The 14,451-nt window shown below is 39.9% G+C and overlaps 1 protein-coding gene across 1 annotated transcript in view; it reads left to right on the plus strand.

Moving 5' to 3' along the window:
- arhgap31 (Rho GTPase activating protein 31) overlaps positions 1–14,451 on the plus strand; it is a 106,973-nt gene that overhangs the window by 88,934 nt on the left and 3,588 nt on the right. The window contains exons 8-11 of the mRNA XM_072584925.1: positions 262–386; positions 4,834–4,893; positions 9,052–9,672; positions 11,479–11,777. Coding sequence (XP_072441026.1) covers positions 262–386; positions 4,834–4,893; positions 9,052–9,672; positions 11,479–11,777 — 1,105 coding nt within the window. The remainder of the gene's footprint in view (positions 1–261; positions 387–4,833; positions 4,894–9,051; positions 9,673–11,478; positions 11,778–14,451) is intronic.

The raw sequence follows: 14,451 nt of genomic DNA on the forward strand, positions 1-14,451 counted from the left end.
GGAAATGGCAATAAAGTATATTTACAGCAAAAAAGACAAATGCTTGAAATCACTACATCGTCCTGACCTTGATCTTGGTTGAGCTGTGTGGTGTGGGTATGGAACAAATACATCCCACCATTGGTTTAGTTTGTTCAGGCAATCTAGAACTCAACGTTGAATTGAGATTGTATATTTAAGCACTAAGTTTTAATCTGTAATATCCATTTGGTATGTTATTAAGCGTGCAATTGAACTGTAATGAGCCTGTCTCTTCTCCAGGAGAAAACTTCCTGCAAAGACAAAGAAATGGAAATCCATATTTAACCTGGGACGATCAGGAAATGATTCAAAGGGTAAACTAAGCAGAAATGGCAGTGTGTTTGTGAGAGGACGTCAATTTGCAGGTAAGGAGAATGCTGACACCTGGTGGCAATAACTATACTGATCACAATTGACAAGGATTTCATCCAATATTGTACACATGTACAAAAACAAAAAGGAATTATGAGCAAAATATATTTGACCTTTGATGAGAAAATGGCATAAAACAGACAGCAGCAGATCAGCTATCCTTTGTAAACTCTACAGTAGCCCCTCTCTCACAAACACCACCAATCCCACTCCGATTTACCCCTTCCATTGGCTTCAATGGAATCACAGAGAGGACAGGCTTTCTAGAACAAAACTGATCCTTTATCTAAATAGACACAACAAATAGGAATGAAAGTTTATTGTTCACAAGTCAGCACATACTGGCATTATGTGATGGGAGGAAACAGCATTCATATCCAATTTAGTGCACAGAAACTTTGAAAGAGTGTGACTGTAGAGTCATTGAAAGTAATTTTGTCTTTAGGTGGCAGCATAAAGTTGGCATTATCAGACCAGCTGACTGTTACAAATTTCTCTCCATGTTGGCTTTGCTGGCATTTATTGCCCATCTCCAGTTGAGAAGGTTGTGGTGAACTGCCTTCTTGAACTACTACAGTTCATTTGGTGGGAGGGAGTTCCAGGATTATGATGCACTGTTTCAAATCATGATGGTGTGTGCATTACAGAGAATTCACGGGGGGAGGTGGTGATGTTAAAATAATAAGCACATTATTTTGAGCATACCTTTTAGATGGCAGTGGTCATGGGTTTGGAAGATGATGTCTAAGTAGCCTTAATGAATTTCTGCAGTGCATCTTATAGATGGTGCACACTGTTGCTACTGAGCATCAGTGTTGAATGGAATGAATGGTAGAGGTTGTGATGAAATCAAGTCAGCTGCTTTGTCTTTGGTGGTGTTTAAGCTTCTTGAGTTGCACGTATCCATGGAAGTAGTGAGAATTCCATCACACTCCATTTATGCCTCGTAAATGGTAGACAGGTTTTGGGAGGCAGAAGAGGTGAATTATTTGTAACAGGATTCCCAGCACCGGACCTGTTTCAGTAGCCACAGTATTTATATGATTAGTCTAGTTCAATTTCTGGACAATGATAAGCCCCTAAGATGTTGAGAATTGGAGATTCAGCAATTATAATGCCATTGAATGTCAAGGGGTGATGATTAGATTCTGTCTTAATGACATATTCCATCACTTTATTGATGATTGAAAGTAGACTGATCGGGCAGCAATTGGTAATGTTGGATTTGGAAAAGTTCAGCAGGTCAGGCAACATCCGAGGAGCAGGAGAACCTGCTCCTGCATCTTGGATGCTGCCTGACCTGCCATGCTTTTCCTAACCACACTCTCAACTTTGATCTCTCGCACTTGCAGTCCTCACTTTCTGCTCCATGTTGGATTTGTCCTGCCTTTCATGTACAGGACAACTGTACAATTTTCAACATTGTTAGGTAGATGCCATTGTAGTAGCTGTACTGGAATGGCTACAAGAATGGTAAGTGCCCATGGCTTTGGGACAGGGAAGTACGATTCCAAATGTTAAGAGGATAAACTATGGGGAAAGGTACACTTGAGAGAAGGTGTACATATGATCTCATTGAATGATGTGTTCAATGGCAGAGATAGATTAAACCCAGAGTAATGAATCAAGAACTTCAAGTAAGGCAGGGAAATCAAAGACATTATTAATATACAAAATACTGTTTGACCATAGGATTGGTTTGTTGAAGTAGCAGACAAATAAGATCAATTGCACAAATGAAGGTTTTAGTCATTTCTTTCCGATTGTAGTTGGATGTTTGAATGGAGGTATTAGCATGGAAAAATTATTGATTAATCTGATGTCATGTGATATACATCTTAATTTGTGAGACCTGCTATAAATCTAGTCAATCACCTTGCTAGATATGCCAAAGAATGAGGACAATAAATTCTTGCAATTACTTTGTACAACTTCATAAAATATATGTGTGAATATACACCAAAATGCGGCACTTTGATATTTTCATTATGAGGAGAGGGTAGTCACTTTTCACAAAAAGCTGGAAAATAATTAAAATTGAAAAACAGAGAAGCTTAGAAAACAAAGAGTACAGTTACTGAATGATTTGTTAGAATGAAGACGGAGCGATGTTATTCTATTTTTACATCACACACAAAGATAAGTAGACTTACTGAGCTGAGTGGAGCAAAATTGCTTAATGAGTTAAACCAATCTTCACCTCATCTACCTTGTTTCATGTTCGGAATGATTGAAGTGGAGTTCTTGTGCAGATCATTAAGAAGCTTTAATATCAACCACTGGACCTCACTCTAATAGATTGAGATGTATAAGTCAATTCCCTTAAGCATGATATATTCAGTTCAGTTGCAGTTATGCCTGATGCCAATGAACTCACAAAGTTATTTACAGTAGTTTCAATATTAAATATTTCTGTTTATATGCATAGGCTATATTATCGAAAGAGGGAAATAGAAATCCAGCAGAACTCTGTGTGTGTGTGAGCTTGTGTGTGTGTGTGTGTGTGTGTGTGTTGGGGGCCAGGTATAGAGAGGCGCAAGGCTTTGAATCATATTGGATAGATGAGAAATTTTCTAAACTTACAGCTGCGCTGGAACAGCGCGCACATTTTCCAGGCATGAGGTTCTGATGCAAGCACCAATGACAGGTTTCTTAGGGAGTCCTGAACAAAAAAAGACCTAAAGAACTGTGGGTGCTGGAAATCAGATACAAAAACAGAAATTGCTGGAAAAACCCAGCAGATCTGCTAGACATGAGTGTTTCCAGCAATTTCTGGTTTTGTTTCTTAGGGAGTCCTTCCATTCTCAATAAGCATCTCCTGATTATCATCTTCACCTTGAAACTAAAAGACCATAAGACATAGGAGTGGAAGTAAGGCCATTCGACCCATCAAGTCCACTCCACCATTTAATCATGGTTGATGGGCATTTCAATTCCACTTAATCGCATTCTCCTCGTAGCCCTTAATTCCTTACGAACTAGGTAGTAACGGGCCGAGAAAAGATGGTGCCCTCCTTATATGTAAATATGCATTTTCAAAAAAGTATGTGCATATACTCCTATATGTGTAATAGCCTTCAAATATAAGTGAACGTTAGCATCAATGTCAGAATACTTAAACTTGTGTCGATTCCTTTTCCATTGTTTTTTGAAATATTGAATCAATTTATTTCCAATGTCTTGATGGCTCTATTAAAACTCTTTGGGATCCTAGTTTTCACACAGAACACTTTCAAAGTTTAACTGTAGGCTGAAATAAACTGAAATTGACAAAGCCACTATTCAATTGCAGTAGGGCGATGAAATTGAAAGGTACTGCTGGAACTTTAAGAATGCCACAATGAGTGCTATATATGACATTTCCTTAGAATGGTACACATTATTTTTCAATGCAGCTGGAATTTGATTGTTATTCAATCTGGCACAAAATCCTAGAACATTCCTAAAACCACAAGAATCTGAAGTTTTCACAAAACATGATTAAACTCCAATACACCATGTACACATTTTGATATAAAGAGGGCTTATGAAGAAATGCACTTATATGACCTTAAAAAGTCCTGAAGTATTTTATAGCAGCTTCAACACTTTTCATCTGAAGGACAGCCAAGATTATAATGTAGGGAAACACAGCTGCCAGTTTACACACACAGTAAGATGAATGATTGTGTTAGTGATGTTAGTTGATTAATATTAGCCAGGCTGCCATGAGGAACTGACTATGTTCATTTTCAATCAGTGCCAGCCACTATTTTGCATCCACAATTTTGCATCCACTACGGCACAGTGGCTCAGTGGTCACTGCTGCTGCTTCACAGTGCCAGGGACCCAGGTTTGGTTCCAGCCTCAGTCGACTGTCTGTGTGGATTTTTCACATTCTCTCCATGTCTAAGTGGGTTTCCTCCCACAATCCAATTGGCCATGCTAAATTGCCCAATTGTTCAGGGATGTGTAGGTTAGGTGCATTAGTCGGGGGTTAATGTAGCGTAATAAGGTTGGGGAATGGGTCTGGGTGTGTTAATTTTTGGAGGGTCGGTGTGGACATGTTGGGCTGAAGGGCCTGCTTCCACACTATAAGGATTCTATGATCTACTGAGGTCAGGCAGTGACCTGGACACCCAAGCGATGGATCTCAGACAATGTAGCACCCTGTCACTGGAATGTCAGCTTAGTTGCAATGTTCAAGTCTCTCGAGTGGAGCATGAGTCAACAGCCTTTTGGTTCAGAGACATGGGTGTGCCCCCTGAGCCAAGGCTGACAGCAAAAGGTTACAACCCAAGGTTGTGGCTCACACAATATTGACAGAAAAGACCAAGCATTTTTTCAGTGTATAATGCCTGAATAGCTTTATTAACTCATAATCTTATGATTCTCACCTCAGTTTTGTTATTCCAAACATATTTTTCTCATATCCCCATTCTTTTTCTTGTGTTCAAACAGAGAAAGGCAACATTCGGCCTGCTAAAAGCATGGAATCCCTTTGCTCTTTGCCAACAGAGGGTAAGACATTCTGCATTTTCATGTTCTTGAAGGAAGATAGTGTTGGAAATCCAGACTGAAATCAGCAGGGCCCAGAAAAGCAACACACCAGATTAACAAAGCCACAGATTTAAGTTTAAAAATAGAGCATTTCTGTGTGAGAACACTTTGAGAAAGTATTACATTCTGATTGTCATCACTATTCAATCATTACAGCTCAACTAGAAAATAACATGCAACACAGTACATTAACAAGAAAGCCATGTGAGGATTTGTGTTGGCATTCCACATCATTTTGGCGTCCTTTTCAAAGAAGTGTCTCATCTCCTCCTGTTAGTTATGTTTAATTTGTGAATGCCAGTGGTATAAATGGGTGTGCAGGTCCATTTGAGCTGCTGAAGCTGGCAAAAACAAGGAGGAAAATTAACATTAGAAAGGACACACATCATTAATAAATTAATTACTGTCAGGCTGAAAACTATAGTCAACACATCCACTATTATGTAGAAGCACAGGATTTAGGAACAGGGGTCGGCTGGTTGGCCCTTGGATCCTGCTCCACTATTCAGTAAGGTAACATTTGGTCTGGCTTCAGATGACTTCAGCATTAAACATTTAAATAAAAATGGTAACAAGATAGACTAAAGTGATTTTTAAAAAAAACATTGTTAAACTTAAAAATAATTCAGATCCTCTGTACCTTAATGGGTTATTGAACCAACAAGTGAGATAGGCAGTTCTAAGGTTTGAATTCTATTGTGTGATCGTAACAAAGTTGCATTGGGGTTCTATATTCAAATCAGTAGTCCTGGAGGGGGCTCTTGTGATGCAGTGGTAGTGTCCCTATCTCTGAACCAGGAGACCTAGCTTCAAGTCTCACCTACCACAGAGTGTGTAACATAATCTGAGTAACTTGCTTCCACCTCTAAATGGTGAGCCCACCTGATGGTACCTGCCTTTTGTTGTTCTCTTAGAAGATTGATTGTTCTTTTTAAAAAGAAAATCAGTGTAATCGAATAATCAAGAGCTGATAGGCCTCAGGATTCTAAAGGCAAAATGGTGGCAGGAGGACCAATTCAATTGGAGGTAACAAAATTTCTACCAATTCTCCATTAGCATGATCCATATAAATTTCACTTCCCTTGTGATATTTACTAATCATGTAGTTAATGTTATATTTTATTGAAACAAATTTCCCACCATGCCATTACTACTGCGATAGGTAGATTTCTTAATGCAAACTCCCATTTGAAGGTTGCTTGGATTAGAATTCAATTTCTCCAGTTACATTGCTTTATGTTCGATGAAATGAGTAATTCCACATTTTTGGCAGGGGCTATGAAATATTCTCTCTGGTTGTGTTGCACCAGATGGAAAAATAAAAACAAATGCGTCTCGACAAATAGACTCCCAATGTCAGAAGTGGATTGATGCTAATTTGACTCGTCTCCATTTCCCCACTATTCCTAAAGTTATTCAGACAAGTGGGGAGATTGGAAAAACTATGTGGTTTATAGGCATATGACCACACCTAACTCATTCATCCAGAAAACGTAGTCCTTCTGTTACATTATCCAATTGTTTGTTGAAAAGCTCCAAGAGTTTTGTCCCAACCACTCTACCTAGATGTCAGTTCCTGTTCTACACATCCACATATGAAGACACAAGGCATAAAGTTGCCTTTCACCAATTTCAGCCTGTGTTTCCTTGTTGTTTCTTAGTGTCATAAAGTCATAAAGATCTACAGTACAGAAAATGGAACTTCAGCTAATTACATCCACACTGGTCAAAAACAAGCACCTAACTATTCTCATCCAATTTTCCAGGACTTGGCCTTGTATGCCTTGGCATCTCAAGTGCACATACAAGTACTGCTTTAATGTTATGAGGGTTTCTGTCTCTCCCACCCTTATGGGCAGTGACTCCCAGATTGTCACCACCTCCTGGGTGAAAATTTCTTTCCTCAAATCTCCTCTAGACATTCTGCCCTTACATTAGATCTATGCCCATATCCCTCGAAACCCTTCCTATTCATATACCCATTCAAATGCCTTTTAAATGTTGCAATTGTACCAGCCTCCACCACATCCTCTGGCAGCACATTCTATACACTTACCACCCTCTGTGGAAAAAGTTGCCCCTTAGGTCTCTTTTATATCTTTCCCCTCTCACCCTAAACCTATATCCCCTAGTTCTGGACTCCCTGACCCCAGGGAAAAGACTTTGTCTATTTACCTATCCATGCCCCTCATAATTTTGTAAACCTCTATAAGGTCACCCTTCAGCCTCCGACACTCCAGGGAAAACAACCCCAGCCTGTTCAGCCTCTCCCTATAGCTCAAATCCCCCAACCCTGGCAACATCCTTGTAAACCTTTAATGACCCTTTCAAGTTTCACAACATTTTTCTCATAGGAAGGAGACCAGAATTGCACACAACATTCTAACAGTGGCCTAACCAATGACCTGTACAGCCGCAACATTATCTCCCAACTCCTGTACTCAATACTCTGACCAATAAAGGAAAGCATACCAAACGCCTTCTTCACTATCCTATCTACCTGCAACTCCACTTTCAAGGAGCTATGAACCTGCACTCCAAGATCTCTTTATTCAGCAACACTCCGTAGGACCTTACCATTAAGTGTATAAGTCCTGCTAAGATTTGCTTTCCTAAAATACAGTACCTCACATTTATCTGAATTAAACTCCATCTGCCACTTTTCAACTCATTGGAGCCTGTTGTAATCTGAGGTAACCTTCTTCGCTGTCAACTACACTTCCAATTTTGGTGTAATCTGCAAATTTACTAACTGTCCCTCTTATACTCACATCCAAATCATTTATATAAATGACAAAAGTAGAGGACTCAGTACCAATCCTTGTGGCACTCCACTGGTCACAGGCCTCCAGTCTGAAAAACAACCCTCCACCACCACCTTTTGTCTTCTACCTTTGAGCCAGTTTTGTATCCAAATGGAAATTCCCCTATATTTCATGAGATATAACCTTGCTAACCAGTCTCCCATGGGGAACCTTGTCGAACACCTTACCGAAGTCCATATAGATTATATCCACCGCTCTGCCCTAATCAATTCTCTTTGTTACTTCTTCAAAAAACACAATCAAGTTTGTGAGACATGATTTCCCATGCCCAAAGCCATGTTGACTATCCCTAATCAGTGCCTTTGTGCTGGTTTAGCATTCAGTTCAACATTCATTGTTATTTTTTGCTGTACTATAGTATCTGAATGGGACTTGATTAAAAGCCCTGGAGCTCTTTCCCTTAGCTATTTTAAACAATTCATTGTGTTCATATGACACTTAATTGTCTTAATAGTACACTTTATACTTGTCTGTTTCGGAATTCATTTACTACAACTATATGCCTCAGTACTTTACCTTCCTCCATTAAGATATTCTTCAAAACCTCTCTGTGGTTTTGATCATCTGATCTAATTTTGCTTTATGTGGTTCACCATCATTTTTTAAAAAAAATTATGTTCTTGTTTTATTATGATGTTTTATTGTGTTAAAGGTTAAATACATAATGGTGCTACATAACAACAGCATGGTGGTTCAATAGTTAGCACTGCTGCCTTACAGCATCAGGGTCCCAGGTTCAATTCCAGCCTTGGGCAACTGTCTGTGTGGATTTTGCACATTCTCCCTATGTCTGCATGGGTTTCCTCTGACTGCTCCAGTTTCCCCCCACAGTCACAAAGATGTGCGGGTCAGGTGAATTGGCCATGTCAAATTGCCCATAGTGTTAGGTGCATTAGTCACAGGGAAATGGGTCTGGGGGGGTTACTCTTCGGAGGGTTGGTGTGGACTGGTTAGGCCGAAGGGCCTGTTTCCATACTGTAGGGAGCTTAATCTAGACTCATTGTTGTAAAACATCCCTAAATGCTTGTAGGCCACCGAACTGAGAAAATTTAAGGCTACAGTATTACAACTTGTATCAATCCATAACTGAGATAGATGTATTATTATAAATCATAAGTCTTTTTGGTTTTGGTCAGAGGAATAACTCAAGGTCAAATGAGAACTAAATAAATTACGTCCAAACTGCAAGAGGTTGAAATGGAAAACAACACAAACCATTCTCTGCAAATTTGAAGCATTAGTTTGTCTGCATTTAACTTTAAACCTTTTTAAATATCATATTTCTGTTTCTTAGATGACGAAAAAGGGGGTCGATTTAAACATGCTGCGACTCTGGGAGGAAATCTCTCACCATCACTGAAATCTCGCACACTCGGCTCAGGAAGTTCTTACAGTCTAGGCAGGAGGCACAGTGATTGGGATCAGGACGAGCTCATTGGTGCTATTGGAGGCTGTGCCAAAGACTTTAGTGAAGAAACGCCTGCCAAGGGGTCGGCAGCGTTCAGGGCACAACCAGAGCAGCTGAAGGTTTTTCGTGGAGACGCTTTCAATAAATCAGAACCCACGTCACCAAAGACTAGACGGCTGTTTTATTCAAACAATTCCAATGATTCTCCAGCAAAATCTAATTTCCCAGGTGACTTATTTCCCCTTGAAGCATCGCCACAACATCATAGAAAGCCAATGGCATTGAATATATCTGAGCCTTTTTCTGTGTCTGTGCCATTACACATCTCAGGATTTATCAGCCCCACCACCGCACCCTCTAGACAAGCGCAAAATCTAAAAGACTTAGCTCTGCAAGAATCAACAAATGGAACATCACAAGGTGACGTCAGTATTCTACCAGTCACCGAAGATGGAGAAGGAGGTCCTCACAGTGAGCAGTCCAACTCAGAAAGCCAAAGGCCGAATGGTATGTCCAATACACTGCAAAGATACTCTGTTTACCTTACAGTGTGATATGATGCAGTTAGTAAATGTTAAGCATCTTATTCATGAGCTTTCTCCTTTAGCTTTGAGAAAAAATTAAGAAGCAGACAATGTTTGTTTGCTTTTTATTCCTGAAGAAAACTCTAAGATTTTAAATTGATTCAAAATTCATAATGTCCTTCATAGTTGGTTAGCCATTTGACATTCAGCCATCACAAATGATGAAAGATTTCAGCAACAGTAAGAACCTCCAGGAGAGGAAAGCACATTTTCCAGGTAATAAGACCATGTCATTTCAGAAAAAATACATTTATTAATAATTGACCTTTTTCAATTTCTTCAAGATGTCAAAGGAACTTCTTGTTGTATGTACAGACACATTGCTAGTAGTGTTTCAGTGACTTCAAGATATAGGAAAAGAAGAAGGTCATTCAGCCCATTGACTCTGCTCCACCATTCAATGAGAGTGTTGGATGATCTGATAGTCCTCAACTCTACTTTCCCACCTTTTCTCCATTACCCTTGATTCTCTTACTGATTAAACATCTGTCTACCTCAGCCTTGAAGGTAATTAATGACCCAGTCATGGCAGTCCACTGTGGTAAAGAATTCCACAGTCTCACTACGCTCTGAGAGAAGAAATTCCTCCTCATCTCTGAGATTATGCTTTCTGATCCTCAACTATCCCACAAAGGGAAACAACCTCTCAACATCTACTCTGAAAAGCCCTCTAGGAATCGTACATGTTTCAATAAGGTCACTTCTCATTCTTTTTGACTCCAATGAGTACAGGTCCAACCTAATCAACCTTTTTACATTCCTTCATACCTGGGGAATGTACTCTGAACAGCCTCCAATGCCAATACATAGAATCATCGAGAGTTACAACATGGAAATAGACCCTTTGGTCCAACTCATTCAAGATGATCAGATATCCTAACCTAATGTAGTCCCATTTACCAGCATTTGGCCCATATCCCTCCAAACCCTTCTTATTCATATACCCATGCAGATGCCTTTTAAATGGTATAATTGTACCAACTCCACTACCTCCTCTGGCAGCTTGTTCCTTACACACACCACACTCTGTGTGAAAATGTTGCCCCTTAGGTCCCTTCTATATCTTTCCCTTCTCACTTTAAACCTATGCCCTCTAGTTCTGGACTCGCCCACCCCAGGGAAATAACCTTGTCTATTTACCCTATCTATGCCCTTCATGATTTTATAAACCTCTATAAGGTCACCCCTGATCCTTCAACGCTCCAGGGAAAATAGCCCTCCCGATATCTCAAATTCTCCAACCCTGGCAACACCCTTGTAAATCTTTTCTGAATCCTTTCATGTTTCATAACATCCTTCTAGTAGGAGGGAGACCAGAATTGCACATAATATTCCAAAAGTGTCCTAACCGGTGTCCTGTATGGCTGCACCATGACCTCCCAACTCCTATACTCAATATTTCCTTAGATAAGGAGACCACACTGTTTAATGTATTCCACCTGAGGTGAACTAGTGCCTTATATAGTTTTATCAAGACTTCCTTAGTTCTATACACCATTCCCTTTGAAATATAGGTTAACATTAAATTTGCCTTCCCTAATATTTGTTGAACTTGTAAGCTAGCTCTTTTTGTGGCTGTGTCACTGCTCTGTTTGGAAAACTACAGCAACATTTATATTTGAAGAGGAAAGATTGATTTCAGCAGTCACTTTGCTAGATGTCTTAAGCTACTTTAATCAATTGTACTTATCCCGTTCCCAAAATCCACTTTTTCTCTCCTTTTATGTAGATGACCAGGAAATTGAGAAGCCCCAGTTGCAGCCTGAACCACTCACTGAGGATTACTCAGATTCACCGTCACAAGATCAGCCACAAACTTTTCCAACTCCGACAGGTCAACACTCTGATCCATTAGAGCTCAAACCCTCAACATCAGTGACCAGCTCACCTGTTCCTCCTGACCTTGGTGAGAAAACAACACAGGATGAAACATATCCTTCAGCTGCACTCCCCACAAGGCAACCAAGTGAAAATGGACATCAAACAGAATGGAGCAATGATACAGAAGAGCATCTGGCAACTAAACAGGTTACCCAACTGCATTTTTGAATCTTTAGAACTTTATCTTTGTTGCACTGGAAATTGAAAATGTATACATGCGTACCAGTTATATTTTAGAGTGAAGACACCACAATCCATCTTCCTGGATTATCCACTAGAATTATTGCACAGCAATTAATTTCTCATTGTACAATTGATCATACTACGTACCTTTTGGGATGTTTTTGATTTTCAGGGCGAGACAACTACAGGCAAAATGGATTCAGGCTTCCACAATTCACCTGTTCTGAAAATCAGCTGACATCAGCCAGTTTAGTGCATTCCAGAGATCAATGCAGACTCTTGGATGCAGAATGAATCATGACCTCAATTTGCCAAGCATTTAGAGAACGGTCCCATCACAATTATTTCAAGAATTGGTTGCTGAAGTCTTTCCTTCAAACTGAAATTTTCCTCAGAATGTCAGGTCCCTGTGGTGGAATTTGTACCAACTCCCATGCTCCATAAAACACCAACTTGCATTTACCCACTGTCTTTAACATACCAAAATGTCCTCAGTGGATTTAATCCCGAAAGTCCTGTTGGAAATTAATATTTATGGAAAGGAATGAAGAAATGATTGGATGATATCTTTGCCAATTTCAGTATGAGCTAACTTTTTGACACTGTCAATATCCCACACTTTATAAAGGCACAAGTAATAAACATGCAAAGTTGTTCTCAGATTGAGGAATCTACGTTTTGCTAGCTGACAACAGCCTAAAGGATGATTCTAAGATATTCTGACTAATAGATTCCAAATTTAAGGTGGCGTCCTATTGGACCGAGAAAGGGAACTTGCACAGGTTGAAGTGAGCCACCTATTCTAGTACCCACCCAGTTTATAGCTGCTGTATTCAGCGGGACTATCCCTAAAACATACAAATGTTTTTGAATAAGATGATGATGATTCATGGTATCAGAAGTCTTACGTTATGTCACTACTAGTCATCTATATGAGTGTCAAACATGCCATATTGCAAGGGCACATTGATTCAAGGTCATGTTCATGGGAAACTGATTTTTCAGCTAACTGTACTTTTAAACCTTCTGACAAATGCCTTACCAACTAGCTTCCTGCTCTTGGGTTTTTATTCCCCCACATTCAGCAATTCCAAAGAGGCCATGTAGATTTCCTTAGGAAGATTTCCTCTATTTTTCTCCTTTTTGGAAAATGAGGATGAGGGAAAACCAGGGGCCTGGCTTGTCAGATAGCACAGGACACTCCTAACACCTAGTGACTCATGACCCTACACCAGGATACACAGATGGTACTTCTTCCCCCACTAGTTGATTTGAGGAGCAATGCTTCTGGTGACCAAACTTCATAAACAATGCGATTACTTTGTTATCTCACGTAATCCAGTGGCCAGCCGCAGCCCACCTACATTGACAGGCACTGATTTACACTGGACATGTCACAACTGCCGAAGAGCACAGATAGTCATTCTTCAAATAAAGGCCTTGATATCAAACTCTCAAAATGGATTTTGTCAGCATGGCCCTTTAAACCACAACAGCTGTCTCAGTGCAATTCCCTCCAGCTTTCACTAAGATAATGTACAGTCAGACATCAGTCTATCATAAGGACCCTATCTGTAATATTTCAATTAGTTTGACTAATTGTGGCGAGTAACATCTTCCTTCCATTTTCTGTGAGTCACTTGACACCATTTCACACTGTGTAATTCCCAGGGTAGAAATGCTCAGTTTTCTAATCCGCGTGATTAAAATTGGATTTAATAATTTGCTTTTTCTTTCTGTGCTGCATTATAAACAGAGTTGTCTAATGATTGTTTCTTTGCAGGATACGATTTGAACATCCTGTCCTCTGTAAAGTATCATTTTAGATTGATTTCTGATTGAAGAGGCTTCGTGTCTCGTGACCTTGCTTTTAATGTGTAGCACAGATGTCCTCTAGTGGAAGGAATGATACTGTACATTCTCATTGAGTTAGTATTTCCAGAGTAGGCTTTGCAAATTTCAAAGTTGAGAGTGTGGTGCTAGAAAAGCACAGCGGGTTAGGCAGCATCCGAGGAGCAGACCTTTACCAGTCTCGTACACTAGAAATTCAGGCACACAACACAATCGACTTTGTTGATTTCCATTGCAAGAATGAATGGACAGAAGATTCATCAAGGCCCATTAATCTGTATGCTTGAATTCTCACCATGGTAACCCTCAAGGTGCATGGTTTTGAATTATTTTCTTTCAATGTTAGTTCAACACACGAGGCTGTGTCATTCCAGCAAAAATGGACTGTTGGACTCACAGCAATACTGCCTTTTGGAGGTCCTGTTATTTAGGCAAACGTAAGGGGTACCTTGGCATTATTCGAAGAAGAATGGAGAAGTTCTCCCAGTGTCCTGGCCAATATTTCTTCCTCAACTAACAACAAAAAAAAATTGCTTGGGAGATTGCTGCATGCAGAATGACTGTCATATTTACCCATATAGCATCAATGATTACAGTTCAAAAGTAGCCATGGATTGTAAAGTACTTTGAGACAGCCTGAGATGCTGATAAAACGCTATATAAATGCAAGTTCTTTCTTTTTCTTCATGACTCCTGCTAGAGGACAGTCTGGTAAGTACTAAGTACACCTCACATACCTGGCTACGCACCTTGCTTATGGTAAGACTGGGTGCTTGACCACTGATTT

Source organism: Chiloscyllium punctatum, chromosome 15 (genome assembly GCF_047496795.1).
Source record: "Chiloscyllium punctatum isolate Juve2018m chromosome 15, sChiPun1.3, whole genome shotgun sequence".
NCBI lineage: Eukaryota > Metazoa > Chordata > Chondrichthyes > Orectolobiformes > Hemiscylliidae > Chiloscyllium > Chiloscyllium punctatum.